General features: G+C 50.4%; 2 protein-coding genes across 2 annotated transcripts in view; both read right to left on the reverse strand.

Moving 5' to 3' along the window:
- The window catches only part of RILP (Rab interacting lysosomal protein), a 20,150-nt gene extending 9,751 nt beyond the window's left edge, over positions 1-10,399 (reverse strand). The window contains exons 1-6 of the mRNA XM_074974837.1: positions 10,115-10,399; positions 9,604-9,727; positions 6,622-6,743; positions 6,123-6,311; positions 4,512-4,675; positions 3,535-3,657 (exon numbers count right to left, since the gene is read on the reverse strand). Coding sequence (XP_074830938.1) covers positions 3,535-3,657; positions 4,512-4,675; positions 6,123-6,311; positions 6,622-6,743; positions 9,604-9,727; positions 10,115-10,399 — 1,007 coding nt within the window. The remainder of the gene's footprint in view (positions 1-3,534; positions 3,658-4,511; positions 4,676-6,122; positions 6,312-6,621; positions 6,744-9,603; positions 9,728-10,114) is intronic.
- A 1,875-nt stretch (positions 10,400-12,274) lies between these two features.
- The window catches only part of PRPF8 (pre-mRNA processing factor 8), a 28,189-nt gene continuing 24,061 nt past the window's right edge, over positions 12,275-16,402 (reverse strand). Inside the window, exons 38-43 of the mRNA XM_074974892.1 lie at positions 15,745-15,984; positions 15,502-15,643; positions 14,993-15,133; positions 14,703-14,842; positions 13,589-13,791; positions 12,275-12,683 (exon numbers count right to left, since the gene is read on the reverse strand). Of these exons, the coding sequence (XP_074830993.1) occupies positions 12,529-12,683; positions 13,589-13,791; positions 14,703-14,842; positions 14,993-15,133; positions 15,502-15,643; positions 15,745-15,984 (1,021 nt within the window). The 3' untranslated portion in view covers positions 12,275-12,528. The remainder of the gene's footprint in view (positions 12,684-13,588; positions 13,792-14,702; positions 14,843-14,992; positions 15,134-15,501; positions 15,644-15,744; positions 15,985-16,402) is intronic.

Genomic DNA, 16,402 nt, shown 5'->3' on the forward strand with positions numbered 1-16,402 from the left:
GCAAACAGAGGCTAAGGGCACCATTCCTGCCCATCCTGGCTAACAGCCATTCATGGACCTGTCCTCCATGAATTTATCTAGTTCTTTTTTGAACCCTGTTATGGTCTTGGCCTTCACAACATCTGGCAAGGAGTTCCACGAGTTGACTGTGCATTGTGTGAAGAAATACTTCCTTTTGTTTGTTTTAAACCTGCTGCCTATTAGTTTCATTTGGTGACCCCTAGTTCTCATGTTATGAGAAGTAGTAAACAATACTTCCTTATTTATTTTCTCTACACCAGTCATGATTTTATAGACCTCAATCATATCTCCCCTTAGCCATCTCTTTTCCAAGCTGAAAAGTCCCAGTCTCTCTCCTCATACGGAAGCCGTTCCATACCCCTAATAATTTTCGTTGCCCTCTTCCAATTCCAGTATATTTTTCTGAGATGGGGTGACCACATCTGCACACAGTATGCAAGATGTGGGCGTACCACGGATTTATACAGAGGCAACATGATATTTTCTGTCCTATTATCTATCCCCTTCTTAATTATTCCCAGCATTCTGTTAGCCTTTTTGACTGTCACTGCACATTGAGTGGATGTTTTCAGAGAACTATCCACAGTGACTCGAAGATCTCTTTCTTGAGTGGTAAAAGCTAATTTAGACCCCATCATTTTATATGTATAGTTGGGATTATGCTTTCTAACGTGCATTACTTTGCATTTAACAACATTAAATTTAATCTGCCATTTTGTTGTCCAGTCACCCAGTTTTGAAAGATCCTTTTGTAGCTCTTCACAGTCTGCCTGGGTCTTGACTATCTTTAGTAATTTTGTATTATCTGCAAATTTTGTTTACCCCTTTTTCCAGATCATTTATGAATATGTTGAATAAGACTGGTCCCAGAACAGACCCCTGGGGGACACCACTATTTACTTCTCTCCATTCTGAAAACTGACCATTTTATACCTACCCTTTCTTTCCTATCTTTTAGCCAGATACCAATCCATGAGTGTACCTTCCCTCTTTTCCTGTGGCAGCTTACTTTGCTTAAGAGCCTTTGGTGAGGGACATTGTCAAAGGCTTTCTGAAAATCTAAGTGCACTATATCCACTGGATCCCCTTGGTCCACATGCTTGTTGACCCCCTCAAAGAATTCTACTAGATTGGTGAGGCATGACTTCCCTTTACTAAAACCATGTTGACTCTTCCTCAACAAATTCTGTTCATCTATATGTCTGACAATATTGTTCTTTATTATAGTTTCAACCAGTTTGCCCGGTACTGAAGTCAGGCTTGCAGGCCTGTAATTGCCGGAATCACCTCTGGAGCCCTTTTTAAAAATTTGGATCACATTAGCTATCCTCCAGTCATCTGGTACAGAAGCGGATTTAAATGATAGGTTACAGACTACAGTTAGTAGTTCTTCAATTTCAGATTTGAGTTCCTTCAGAACTCTTGGGTGAATACCATCTGGTCCCGGTGACTTATTGCTGTTTAATTTATCAATTTATTCCAAAACCTCCTCTAATGATACCTCAATCTTGGACAGTTCCTGAGATCTATCACCTAAATAGGATGTCTCAGTTCAGTCTACAGGGGGTAGAAGGCTCCCCTTCCCCCACTGGCCATGACAGTGCAGAGCCACAGAACAGAGAGGGAAGGGCTCTTTGCTAGTGGAGATAAGTGAGACGGGGTGCTGCTGACACCAAGACCAGGCCTTGGCAGGAGGAAGATTAGCTCACACACTGCAGAGCACAGCTTCATGGTCAGCATAGGCAGGGACAGACTGCATCGTGCAGCCCTGCTCATGGGAGGGTCGGGCCAGGGCTCGCTCATGATAATGATCATAGCAGTAGGGACAGCTGTGTATGCTAACTTGATGGGTAACAATCCCATTCAAAAAGTAACAGCTCTAGCCACAGGCAGAGCTAGGGGCTAACCAAATCCCAGAGGCTGCAGAGATTAGGAACCAGCAGCCTGCCATACTCAGCCAAAACACAGGCTTTGGAGTCTACACTAGGTTTGTCAAGGCAGGTCAATAGCTCAGCCGCTGCTCTGGTGAAGCTGTTAGGGACGCAGCCGTGTTAACCCTAGACCATTGTTTGCCCTCATAGGGCTCTGGAGGTAGCTGCTGCTGCCCTATTTATTAAAGGATAAGATTCTAACACTACAGGGGTGGCTAAGCAGGCTGCGGGGAAGGGTATGCATGCAGCCAGGACAACTTTCCTTCTTGCTTTGCCAGAGACCTGGCCAGAGCCAAACCCTCCCTCTGCACTCAGTCACGAGGGGACTCCCTCTAGACTTGCATTAGGGAAAGTCCCACTCACACTACAGTACCCCATGGTGAGTCTTCAGCAGGAAAAATGTGTTAACTTGCATTAAGAACACGAGGTAAATCCTACCAAAAGAGGAGGCAGCTTGTAGTTTTCACAGGAGTGCAGATGTTGATTTAAAGCCTATGGGGGAGCCAGGGGTTGACCTTGACCTCTTAATTCAATGAGCACTATGAGCTGCTTTGTCTTTGCTAGGCTTTCACCTGTTAACTGGAGCTAGAACACACTTTCTCCCTAGTGAAGAGAAGGCCTTCACCTGCACAGCCGCAGAGGCCTAACATGTAGGTTCCAGTGCTCCATGACAAACGTTTGTTCCAGGGCACAGATAAGGGGGTAGGTAAGTCTCTGCTCCCAAAGATCTGGTCACCCACTGGGAGTCTAGTCCCCATGGGCACTATGATGCTTCCTTCCATCATGTGCAGTTATGTTAGCTCCTCCCTTCCCCTCTGTGGATCTCTCCCCCAAGTCAAGAGTCATCCCCCTGAAGCAGAGGGTAAGGGAACAGCAGTTATCAAAGCCCTGTAGAAAAGCTAGGCCCATTTCAGATCTTTATTCAAGACAGCTTAAAAACCATTGAGCTGCATTCCACACGTACCCCGGCCAGTCCATTCTGGGGTGGTGAGGACGCAGCCCACAGAGCAGGGCATGGAGCTCGAGTTATGTACAGTTTACAACAGGTAACCTTGAGTCGCTATGTACTTGCAGGAGTGGGTGCTACTCCTGTGAATCCTGCAGACCCTCCATGGAACGTCCCAGCTGCCATCTTCAATAGCACCCCTCTGGACAGCTTCTGACAGCATCAGGCAGGACCCTGCTCATTGGCCAGTCCTTCCCCAGCACTTCTATCTGCCCCAGCCTCACACCCCCTTCACCAGACTCCACTGCAGCAATGAGTGGTGTCTAACAGCCCTGCAGGCTGCATATGACCCGGTGACAATGAAACGTACTGAGTGCCCTGTGATTAGGAGTCCCCTGGTGCCCAGGCATGGGGATACCAGGGGCTCCTGTGCTATGCAGCAATGCTCCTCCTTGAGTCCCAGCTGGCACACGAGGCAGCACTGGAGGCCCTCCCCAGGCAGAGGCAGTTCTCTCCTTCCTTCTGAGCAGCAGGAGAGGTGTTGTACCATGGCCATCAGTGTCCATCCAGCTGTGGAATGAGCAGGAGCTACCCCAGCCCGAGCACCCAGGCCCCTGCAACCAGCTGCAGACTCACCTGCTCACTGGCTCCTCCACAGTCCCCAACATCTTGGCTCGGATTTTTCCCCGCTGTTTTTTGATGGTGGATTTCATGGTATCCAGCAGGAAGCTTGGGATTCGGTTGTCATTCAGCAGCTCCCTGGGGAAACAAACCAGCCAGTGCACAGAAGGGCTAAGAGACACCCAGCTCCTCAGCCTCCTGGGAGCGGGCAAGGAACATCCCAAAAGTAGAGGTACCTCCCCAGGACTCTCCGTCTTCAGCAGAGACAGAAACAGTGACGCCCTCCCCTGAGAGGACCTCAATCCTGGCACAGAGGAATTAGATTCCAGACAGATCACACTGTAGGCCTCTCAGCCCAGGCAGAAAAAGATCACAAGGCAGGGTGAGATGAGACAGACTAGCACATCCCCCATCTCCAGGGAGCGAGGGGCAGCAGGGCAAGGTTGTAAGGACTCCAATCAGAGACCTTAACCTAGACCATCTACAGCCACACAAATCACCCCTGCCATGGGTGGGGGGTGAGGCATGTGAATCCACCTCGAGGGTGCCCAACCCGCTGGGTGAAACAAAAGGGAAGGATCAATCCCTCCTCTCCCCCAGGGACCTGTGTCTAGTTGCCCAAGGTTACAACCATCTCAAGGCAGCCCTGCACTCAAATGCCAGTGCTGCAGATCAGAATCTTAGTAGATCTGGATGGTGCAGATGCAGCTTACCATAGCCACAGGATCCCCTGCAGCAGCAGGAGAAGGTGTTTTGTTCTTTTTTGAACTGACTGTGGTTCTGGTCACCCAGAAACATGCTCCCCCTTCCCTGTAATCAGGCTGCTCTAGGTATGCTGGATGGTGCCCTCTCCCAAGCTCTGTGGTCCTACAACATCCCTAGAGGTGCTTGCTGTCTGTGGAGACTTCCCTACAGTCAGCGCCATGCCCCACAACCTCCAGTCTGATGCAGGGCTGTGGGCATGCCAGCTCCCTGACTGCTGCAATGCTCACCGTTGGTAATAGGCCAGCTCCTCCTGCACCAAGAACAGACTGGTCTTGAGTTCATTCCGCTCCTGTAGGATTTGTTTCAACTCTTCTTTAGAGAAGCAGCTCACAGCAGAGTTCCTCCCCCAGTCTTGGTGCTGCAGCACCTCCCCAGATGCTGCTGCTCCATCCTAGGGATTCAGAGAGAGGAAAAAGCTGAGCAGACCCTGGAAAGACAGGTAAGTCAGCGTAAAGGCCCTGGCAGTCCCTCTTGCTACGAGCAGGGTACAAGCCAGGTGAGGAAGCTTGGTTAAGATGCCACAGGTTTCAAGGGAGATGCCACCGCTGACAAGACAGTCAGGTGCAGGTGGGAGAGCACATGCAAGATGAAGTCTCCTTCCCCGTGTGATCATTGGTTAGATATATAACTAATATATAACTGGACTTCATTAGCTAGCTATATAATGGGCTCTAGTCTAAAGCTGGGATATTTTAAAGCTAAGGTTGTTTGGTTTTCCAGCACCTATCTAAAATGTAGAGAAACTCTAGTTGCAAAGTGGTCTCGTGCATCACACCTAGCCATCAAGGATCTCTTGAAACACCCTCTCTGCCCCCTCTCCTTCACAAATACACACTGACAGCTTGAGATACAACAGACGCTGCTCTGGCAAGCACAGCTCTTCAGAGGTCAGGAGGATTCTTGCTCATTTCTCTGTATCGGAGGGTCTCAAGGATAAAGTCTACAGAGAGGCAGTGATGTGCACAACCACACAGCAATGCCATCTCATGTGAGAGTCACCTCATAAGGACACTGAACATGACCCTTTACGGTTTACATCTTTCTGAAGACAATGAAATCCAGTGGGGGCACGGGGAGAGTAGAGGGGAGTTCACCTTATTCTGCTGCATCACAAGCCTGTCCCAGTAAGGCCCCACTCCCTCTCCCGAGGGGCAGGAAAGGTGACAATTCAGTCCAAGGCAAAATGCTAATGAGAAGCTATTAATAGGGAAATTGATTAGCTCATAGAGGGCTAAATATTAACTCTAGGAAACCATTTCCACAACAGAGTTTAGACATGGTCTGCAATTCCCAAGATGACCACTCATGCCTCTTAAAGATAGGTGTGCTTGTTTCCCTCCAGCACCCTAGGATATTATCAGATTTTAATGCTTTTTCAGTTTCTCCAGAATTCTTGGGTATGAGCCATCTGGGGCCTGGTGACTTGTCCTTAACTGTATCAATTTGTTCCAGTAGTTCTTTTGATATATAGGGATCTGATAGCACCTCTACTTTATTACCTGAAAAGAATAGGTCTGGGGCAGATATCTTGCCAGCATCCTCTGTGGTGGGGACTAAAGCAAACAAGTCACTTTATCACTGCACTTAACTTCTCCTTTTACTCCCTGCTAAAGCAGCAGACCCACTGATTCTCTCTCAGGCTTCCTGCCACCAACATCATGAAACAATCTTATCGGTCTTTAGCTAAGCCCTTAAGTTTAGAGACTTAGAACAATGATCACTCTGACACATCCTGACCCATTAGTGATTTACTGCAGCCTTATGCAGTGGCTAAAAGAGTTTATTCTGCACTAGAGAGTCCCTGTAGAGTGGATATTGCAGGGCTCTGACTCACTCACCATATTGAGCCTGGGGGATGCTCCAGATGCAGCCCTGGTCAGTCTGTCGATTTCTCTCTGATTTTCCAGCACCATGGTCTCCAAACCCTCCTTCTTCTCCAGAGCGCTCTTGAGCTGAACCTGGACCACAGCCAGTTTATGACGCAGGTCCTCATTCATGGACATGAAACGATTTAACTGCTCCTGCAGCTGAGAAACCAGATACAGGCAAGTGTGAGACAGCTGTGCATACAGCTGCAGGCTCTGCTCTCACACAGGGGGACACAAGTGTGTGCAAGGCCACACCCAGTAAAGGCAGAGAGGTATAGGCATATATAGGTGCTCAGATACTACAGTGCTGGGGATGGTATAAGAATCTATATAAAAACAATCTGCTCTTATAGCAAAACACTTTGGCACATATTACAGGGGGACAACGGTGTGTGCAAGAACAGATCACATAGCATGGCTCCCCCACCCTCACAGCACCGGAATAAGCCAAAGGCACCCTGCCTCTTACCGCCTCTGTGTCATGGTTCTTGCAGACTATCTCATGGGCTTGGGCACGAATCTCATCCCTCTGCTTGTCCACCACCTCCTTCAACCGCAGCATCACTTCTCTCTCCTTCCGTAAGGTACTGTCTAAAACCCAACAACAAGAGAACAGGCATCAGTTGCAGCTCTGCCCTCCTGCTGAGCTCCATGTTTACAGACATGGCTACTCTAGAAAGTTTCACAGAACCCCCCTCCTGCACCATTGCCAACACTGTCTCAGCTGAACTGATGTTTGCAATGCTGGGAGCTCCAGAGTAAATGGGCTCCTGCCTCCCATAGCCATTTTATGGAGCACTGCTAGACAGGCTGCCAATAGGGTTAGATGACAAATTTATGAGAATGGCTGCTGAAGCCAGAGCCATCCACATTGGGGCTCCCAATGTGGCTAACCCCAGTGAGACTGAGCCAGGGCTAGCTACCAGGGGAGTCTGCAAGGTCCTTTACTGAAGGTGAGGCCATAGTATTTGCTGCTGGAGTAATTCACAGATTAAGGCCAGAAGACCATTATGGTCGTTTGGTCTTACCCCTCCGCATAACACAAGCCAAAGCACTGTAAACCCCCTCCTTATGAAGGAGCCAGACTGCCCCCACACCATGCCTCATCACCCAGTGGAGGCAGAAGTCACTTTGTAATTTACTCAGGCACCAGTGAAAGACGGCAGCTGAACTGTAACCACAGCCTAAGCAACTCCTTCCTCTCCCCCTTCAGGAGCTGACATTACTGGCATTACCCCCAGTTAAATAACCAACTTATAGAATCTAGAGATCACAGAGACTCTCAGATCACCCACTCCCAGGGTATACACCTTCTTGGTATTATCCAAATATTTCCCCCTTTATTTCCTCCCATTGCTCCTTGCACTACCCTCACACCACCCTGAATGCCTCCTCCCTGGTGCACCCCCATGTTACATGGATCTAACTCCCAACGGGCCCTTCTAGTTCCCCGCCACTTAGTTGGTCCTCTCCTAGCTACTTCTTTCTCACCCACTGTATCTTTCTTACACTGGGGTAGTCAGCAGAGAACATGCCCTTCTACACTCCACCTGGATGTGCAGAGCAGGACCATCCCCTCCCTCCTCCATGACAGGCCAGGCAACACTACACTCACCATTCTTCTGCCATGTCACATTGCCAACTCCTTCCTGACCCTAACCAGGCAGGTAGACAGCAGGGACTGACACCACTGAGGCCTCCTGCTTATTTATATGTTAAAGGCTACCAACCGTGTAAGTGCCAGCCCATATAACACCTCCCCCTCACAGTTACCCTTGTCCTCCCTGTTTTTTTAAACACACTTATTACTTCTTTAAGCTGTAAGCTCTTTGGAGCAGGAACCATCTTTTACTATACATCCAGATATAGTGGAGTCTTAATCCAATTGACTCCCACAACCTCCAATTTGATAGTAACAGCCACCACCTCTGACTCTAATTTCAAGTGCATTGCAGTAGAGAAGCAGGTCCTCTGCTAAGTCACACTAGTGGCTGCTTGCTCTTGTACTATGACTCTATTTCTTCTTTTTACTTACAATTTTAAGAGTTGGTTAGTTTAGATTCTGACTTATTCATCAATTACTAGACTCCCTGGTCACACAAAGTGTGGCTTTACCAAAGGAAATACAGTCAACCACCGACACTGAAAGATGCAACTGAAACAAACAAGCTAGTATGCACAAGTGTAAAATTCCCAAACAGTAGCTGAAGTTTTCTTGGGCAAAGGACAATAGTCCAGGAGTACATTCAGTGCATAGCTACTACAGTGATTGGTGCTCTGGAGCTACCCATGACAGAGGGACACTCATCCTGAATTTAACATGTCTAATCCTAAGGGTATGTCTACACTGCGAAGTTGTGGACAAAACTTTTGTCTTTCATGGGTACTTTAAAAAGCCCCCCCCCAAAGACAAAAGTTTTGCCGACGCAAGTGGCAGTGTGAACGCAGCTTTGTCAGCAGGAGTGATCTCCTGACGACAAAGAACGCCGCTCGCAGAGCTGAAAGTATTTGTTGGCAAAAGTGGCAACAAAGTACCGACAAAGAGCGTTTACACACGCTGACTTTTAGCGATAAGGTTGTGTCGACACAGCCTTGTCGCTAAAAGCTGAGTGGTGTAGACAAGCCCCAAGGAGGATTTGGCGTGAATACCTCAATTAGGGAAAAGGTAGAAGTAGCTCCAACCTCTGACTAGAAACCACTTCCCCAAAGAGCAGGCAGAACGGGTCTTGGAACAAGACATGAAAGGGACAGGTTGGGGCGTGTTTTAAAATACAAGTTTTACATTTGTAAAAGACAGCCAGATTCACACAACCAGCTCCCTGAATAACTTAAGGGGAAGAAGGTCTTGTGGTTGAGGCACCAGCTGGGACTCTGCAGACTTAGGTTCTGCTCCCAAGCTCTGCTGCATGCTTTCTGTACAATGACAACTTTAGTGTGGGTAAAAGGTGTGTTTAGTAAGAGATCTTACAACCCATGCACCACTGCAAGCACCTCTGGGAGCCCTAATATATATAGACAAGGCTTCTAGTTAAGCTTACTAGAAACTGCCCCACCCTGCCTAGTTCAGAACTCCCCAGTGCTAACAGCTGAACAAGGAGTATTTTTCCTAAGGTCCCTATTATAGACAGCATTACTCTGTGCCTCAGTTCTCCACCCATGAAGTGGGATAACACCACCCTGCCTCTGAGGCATTATGTGGACCCATTGAGAGTTTGCAGTTGCTCAGAAACCAGAGTAAAGCCTTTATGCAAATATAACCAGAGAATCCCAGTGGCCTGTAAGCCAGGGCACTAACTTGATTTCTGTAAGCAAGATAAGCATTCAGGTAACTACAGCTTCACCACCACAGAAGGAACATCACTGCACTCACTGGGCCGACTCCCAGCAGCACTGACAGCTGTGGAAGGGATTCAGCAGCAGCTCTCCACCCTCCTTCCCCAGGGACACCCACCTTCCTGGGGCTGGCTTTCTGCAAGCTGTGCCAGAAGCTTTTGGTTTTCTTCCTCCAGCTGGGCCAACCGATTCTGGAGAACATGCTCTTTCCTCTGGGCTTCAGACAACTTCTGCTCCAGATCCTGAAGGGCAGACCCAGAGAGGTCAGCTCCCTCCCTGTGCCACGCCAAACCTACTGTGCCTTTAGCTGATGGGGAAGCAATGGGGAGCACACTGCTCCCACGGCCGCTTGGCTCCGCGGCCAGCCGAGCCCGGGGAAGCAAGCCCCACAGGCGGTCGCTGGGAGGCCCGAGGCCTCGCGGAGAAGCCGGACTCTGCTCGCGGAGAACCACCAGGACTGGGGACTGGGCAGGGAGGGAGTCCCGGGCCTGTGGATCACCGGGCGGTCCCCTGGCGGGAGCCAGGACACTGGGCTACATGGACCTTGGTCAGCCCCGCTCTCCCGTCGTTGTGGCGGACACCGCCCCGCCCGCCCCGCTCCCGCCTCAGGCCCGCGCCGCGGCGCCCACCTCGGCCCCGGGCGCCGCCGCTTCCTCGCGCCGCCGCTCCCCGCGCAGGCTCCGCACCGTCCGCGGCAGCGTCTCGGCCGGGTCGCGGCAGCTGGCCTCGGCCGGGCCCGCCAGCGCCTCCAGCCACTCCAGCAGCCGCACCACCTGCGGCACCAGCCCGGCCACCGCCTCCGGCCCGAAGCGCCCCGAGAGCCGCTGTAGCTCGGCCCCGAGCGCCCCGGCCATGCGGTACACGTGCTCCGGGGCCAGGCGGCCAGCGGGCGTCTGCCGCAGCAGCTCCTCCATGGCGCCCCGGCCGCCCCGGCCTCCAGCCGCCTTCAAGCCGCGGCGCCGCGCCCGCTCCCGCGGCCGGAGGGGCGGGGCGGGTGAGCCGGGGCGAGGGGGAGTTTGCTCGCTCCGCCCAGGGCGCGTGGGGCGGAGCCGGGCGGCAGCGCTTGCCTCGCGCGGCCCTGAGGCGTTCGCGCCCTTCGCGCGCCAGCTCCGCCCCCAGCGGCCTCTCGTGCGTCCCGCCGCGCGCGGCGCCCCCCGCGGCCGGGGCCGGGGCCTCGCGGGCGCTGAGGTGCTGGTCCCGCGAAAGACGTTGCCTCCCAGGCCGGGGCTGAGCGCGGCCCATTCCCGCCAGTGCGGTCGTGCCTGACCCTCTCCCCGTTACCCCACAGCGCCCCCCCCTTTTCCACAGGGGGGCAGGGCCACAGCCGTCAGCGGCGGGGAGGCAGAGCCGGCCCCTTTCCAGGCGCAGCTGCGCCGTGCTCTCATCCCATTAGGCCACTTCTTTCTGGACCATCCTCCTCGCTGGGCATCGTGTCCCGCTCAGCTCCCTTCAGAAGCTGCTCCAACGACTCTTCTCCCAGCCCCAGCTGGGACCGCCTCTTTCCATGCCTCGCCTGGCTCCACAACAAACTGCTCCTGTCCACTTTCAAAGGCCCTTCAGAGCCAATCCCACCCCATCGTTTCTCATTCACTAAAGCACTGACACGGTTTGCCTCTGATCAGGCCTCTGCTTGCCTCTCACACTGCCCCACGTTTGGGAGGATTGAGAATAAAGGTGAAATTAAAGAATGAGTTTGCTTGAATTTGGTATAAAGAGGATATGTTGTAAAGAAAAGGCCTTTCTTCTACTTGTTAGTCAGGGCCTGAAAATAATGAGTTACAAGACCCAGAAGAAAGGAGTAGGGAGGATGTCTGGTTTAAAAAAATGAGATAAGGGAAAGTTTCTAAAACAATAGGGATGACTGCAGATGGTTTAAAGTAAGACAAAGAATCTGGTCTTAAAAAGCCAACATGGGCCTTCCCACCCCAGAGTTATCTTAAAAGTAAAGCTTATACAAACCCCGATACAAGGCAAAAGAGGAGGAAAGACTTTGGGAGAAAGGAGAAAATCTTATCTAGATTAAAATTGAAAATTAGAGTAAACTGTCTCAAATTAAGAGTGGTAATTGGCTATGACATAATTAGTTTGTTGAAGGGTATGAAGGATTTATGAATTTTGAGGGTTCTTCGTCAGACCCAACCTACTCATGCTGGAGCACGCCCGGGTGAGATGGTTTGCCCGAAGTCTGGCTAATGTGTAAGTGTACAGATCACATGCTTCCAATACAGAGAAAGTATTTGTATGTAGTGACTGCTGATTTTTAGGAAGCTTAGAGTAATTGTATAAATACCATTCAGCCTTTGGATTTAATAAAGGAATTTATGGTTAAGTTAGTGTTGTGGTAATACCTTGCATAAATAATGCGAACAGAGGAGCTCCCCCTAAATATCCATAACTCTACCTCACCATTATCCTCCTCCAAATCCCCTCTTTAAAATTCGCCTTTGCTGGGATGCTTACAAAAAAATTAACAACAGCTAAGCTCCTACTGTGCTGAGATCACGTGCTGATCAATATGGTCTCAGTGTTTCCTTGTACTCCTGTCTGTCCCCGTCTATTGTCTCATCTTTTACTTAATTGTAAACTCTTTGGGACAGGAATAGTTTCTCCCCCCTTCCCCCGTTTGCACAATGCCTAGCACAATGGATTCTAGGTCCATGACTAGGGCTCCTAGATGCTATAATACTTAACATTGCTTAACTATGCACAATTAAGAATCTTTGCATGAGTGACTTCCAAGGTCACCAGAAATTGGTGGAAGAGCCAGAACCCAGCTTCCTGGTGAGGCACAAGGACAATGAAGAGTTCCCAGTTATATAAAATTTATTAAGCCATTCTCCAAAATCACAAAGTACATTTGGACTGACTTTACACAAATCCTGCCGTCAGTGACTAGAGACAGAAGCATCTAAAGCAATGAACACCAAAAGCAATACATAGAAATGCCTGCAGATCACTAACTCTTCTGGGGCAAGGTACACACTGTTGAATATCAACAGTATTAAGTCTTTTCTGTGTCTGGGTGAGTTCTGGGAGCCCAGGTCTATGCATAGAGATCTTCTCTGTCTGCAGAGTAGACTTCCCCTTCCTGCAACAAGGCGAAGTTGAGGAAGTGAGATGGGCGATGGACCTCATGGTAGAACTCCTTAGGATTCGCTAGCTGCAGCTCGTACTTCATGTTGGGATCATGACGAACACCTGGAATTAAGCAGTCCCATTTCAGTCCCCATGCCTGAGGCTTCTGCCATTTCCACCTACACAGCTTACCCTGTTCTTCACAACTCCCTGCAGGAAGCTACTAATCACGTTTAAGGGACAAGACTGCTGTGATTAACACAAGATAAGCTGGACAGGCTTCCTTCCTCTTTAGCTTTCCCAGAATCATTGCAAGCCTCTACTAGAAAAGAAATCTCACCTGCAGTTGGGTGGAAGTATCAAGAGAATTGAAACCGGGGGAGGGAGGCATGTTCCCACACACCCAGTTTCTTTAGGCTGAGCTCTTGGTCAGGCACTCCCTGCAAATCCCAGCCCCCTTCCTCATGCCAAGTGTTGTGTTCCCCATTCTTGTGCCATGCCAGGGGCTGTATGCACCCCTATTATTGTTCTTTGTGTGGGAAGTCATTCAGGGTGTCAATGTGTCAGAAGCTATTAGGAGGTGGGCAGAGAGGAGACAGGGATACTGTTATGCTGGAAGGCATTAAATAGTACCATCAGCCAGTTTGATCTACAGACAATATCATAGATGTGCTTGAAACTGGCTCTCCTAAACAGATAGGATAACAGGAGCTCTGTGTCCCATTTCTCCCCTTCCAGTTTTCTAATTTGCCTAAAAAAAAAAAAAAAAAGGATTCTGCCCACTGATGCCTAGAACATTCCCTGCAATTCTGGCCTTCATCAGCTGAGGCATTCAAAAGTTACCATATCACAGACAGACACCATGGAATTGAGTGTAGCGCTCTGAAAACTCAGTCAACAAGCTGCTCAGATGTGATACAGGGCTCAGAGCACCAGTAACATTCCCCTTCCCCTAACTGCCTGAGGAGGCACACAGCCTTCACTTCTCCAAGGAAAGTCAGCTATGATCTGTGCTGGCAGGGACTCACCCATGAAGTTGTAGTTCCAGGATCCCTGTGCTGGTACCATGAAGAAGCCAAGGAAGCGGTCTGACAGCAACATCTGCACCCTCTCATAGTGGGATGGCAGGTAGCCCTTAGGGTTGTTTCCTTTGTCTGTGTTCTGCCTGCCCCACTCATAGCCACTGGGAGTCAGCTTGTAGGCAGTCAGAGTACAGGAGCCTGGGGTAAAACTGAAAAGAAGGAAAGTGGTAGTGACCAAAACTGCAAATCAGGTGAACCCTGAGATTGAAGGGAGGAAGCTAAGTGCTAACATTCCCTGCCTCTTCAGATGAAAGAATTCTACCTCTAGCTCACGGATGGGCAAACTTTTTGGCCCAAGGGCCACATCTGGGGATGGAAATTGTATGACAGGCCATGAGTGCTAACAAAATTGGGGGGTTAGAGTGCAGGAGGGGGTGAGGGCTCTGGCTGGGGGTGTGGGCTCTAGGGTGGGGCTGGAGATGAGGGGTTGAGGGTGCAGGAGAGTGCTCCAGGCTGGGACCGAGGGGTTCGGAGGGCAGGGCAGGGATGCAGGCTCCAGGCGGCGCTTACTTTAAAGCAGCTCACAGAAGCAGTGGCATGTCCCCCCTCTGGCTCCTATGCAGAGGCAGAGCCAGGTGGCTCTACGCACTGCCCTGTCCGCAGGCGCCGCCCCTGCAGCTCCCATTGGCTGCAGTACGCACAGAGCAGGACAAGCCCCGGACCCCGCTCTCCGGCTGGAGCTCAAGGGCCGGATTAAAACGTCTGAAGGGCCAGATGTGGCCCCAGGGCTGTAGTTTTCCCATCCCTGCTCTAGCTTATGGTCAAAGTGATCCACTTCCACAAAATGAGTGCAACATGTTGAGTCAGTCTCCTACACCATCCCTCCCAGTCTTACCTTACTTTAATCTATGTGCTAAACCTGCAAACACAAAACAGACTACGATAGCCACCCGTACTCCTAAAGATAGGCAGCTCACAGCACGCACATTCCACATCTGGCCACAGCAGCTAGTCTTCAGAGGCCTGGATTTAGATTATTGTACCTGTCCCTGGCTCAGGCAGCCCACAGATGCCAGGACCCAGGAGATATTTTTAGTGAAGGCCTGGCTGCCTTGCGCACCTGCAGGTGATGATGATGGTTTTCTCCCCATCCCATGAGGGATTGTCAGCCATGACCTTGGCATGTGTGGTGACATCCTGCGGCGAGAGCTGAGGAGACTCGTTTGGTTGCGTGTGAATCCATCCCAGGGGCTCCATTTCCTAATGAGAAAAGACTCATTAGAGGTAGTGACTGGTGGGTGAGCTCACACACATATTATAGCCTCACTGTCTATAAATCATTTGAGTAAAAGCCTTCCTTTCCCAAAAGGGGAATGGACCCCAAGTGAGGGACACAGGAATGAGACTCACCTTGAGGTACTCATGTTGCGGCAACTGGCCAGGAAGATGCACCGTCTGATGAGTTCCCCACTGGGGCACCATCACAATGCACCGGATCTCCTTCACTTGAGGATTATCTGGAGGGCTCACACCATACAGGTACCCTGCAATCTAGAAATACACACAAACATTAGTAAAATCGTTGGGTATTTTCCCTGTAAGGCCATGACAACAGGGTGCACCCACTCTACCTTGTGTTTCCAAGGTCAACAACCCTTTGTTTGGGGACCTTCACAAGCAGAGGGAACAGCCCCATTTTTTTCAGTGGTAGAAGCAATTTCTACACAAGAGTGGGGACACGGAGTTTTTGGAGCTGAACTGGAATTCAGCTGGTGTGTGTAACCCCATCACTGATGCTCAGTGGAATTCTCCTCCACCTCTGGGCCTTAGAAAATCAGAGGCAGGGTTGAGCCTCCAGGATTGGCATGCCCCAGTGTGATGAGCTGGCTTTTAAATGTAGGCTTGCTGCACAGACTCACTTGGGCCCTGAGGTCTGAGATGCAGATGAATTTCTTCAGCACATTCTTGGGAAGGATGTAGGTGTAGCCTGTTTCCTTGATGTCATCAGACGAGACATAGATGTGGTTTGTTCTCAAGTGGAGATTGGCAGCAGAGATTGCTCTGTCAATAGGAGATATTATCCAGCAGCTCAGTAACAGATCTCACCCGACTGCACTCGTCCTTCCCACCCAGCACAGCAAGCCCCAGACCCCTTCCGTTACCTGACTCGCCACTCTGTCTTGGAGGAGAAGGTCTGAGTTTCATAGTTGCTGGTGGTGGAGGTGATGATTTCATCACCATGCTTGTTGACAGTGCGGGTTTGCGTGGCCGTTAGCTGCGACTGCTCCTTGGTTTGCTTCTCAATCTCGGCAATCTGTTGTCTCTGCTGAGAGGGGGCAGAGATCTCCATCCCCAGGATAATATCTCGAATCTCTGACTGCGTCAGAGATGCCACATTCACACTGAAAAAAAGAGAACTCACCTGTGTGGCTAGATGTTCTACGATGTATTCCTGAAACACTCTCCCACACTGAGACATGAGCTCACAGAACACTAGCTAGGGGGAGAGTGGAGCAAGACCCAGTTGGGGAGAGGAAAGTGGCTCACAGGGACTTTTGAGTGCAGCGTCCACCTCAACAGCCCTTCAGCGGATGCAGGCACAAATGCTCACACTGTACACATGCCATGGAAGTTTTGATGCGACACTATCTTCCTAGCTGAAAGTGATTAGCAGAAATAACTAGCTTCCCTATTGGTCCAGGACTTCCAACTATTTGTGGGGGGAGAAAACAGGGGCCCCCTTTAAGCCTCCCTCTCTGCCAGGTGGAGGAGTCTGGTAGTACAGTTGTTACTGTGGGAGGGAAAGGGGTGGTAAGGGCT

Source organism: Natator depressus, chromosome 17 (genome assembly GCF_965152275.1).
Source record: "Natator depressus isolate rNatDep1 chromosome 17, rNatDep2.hap1, whole genome shotgun sequence".
Lineage (NCBI taxonomy): Eukaryota > Metazoa > Chordata > Testudines > Cheloniidae > Natator > Natator depressus.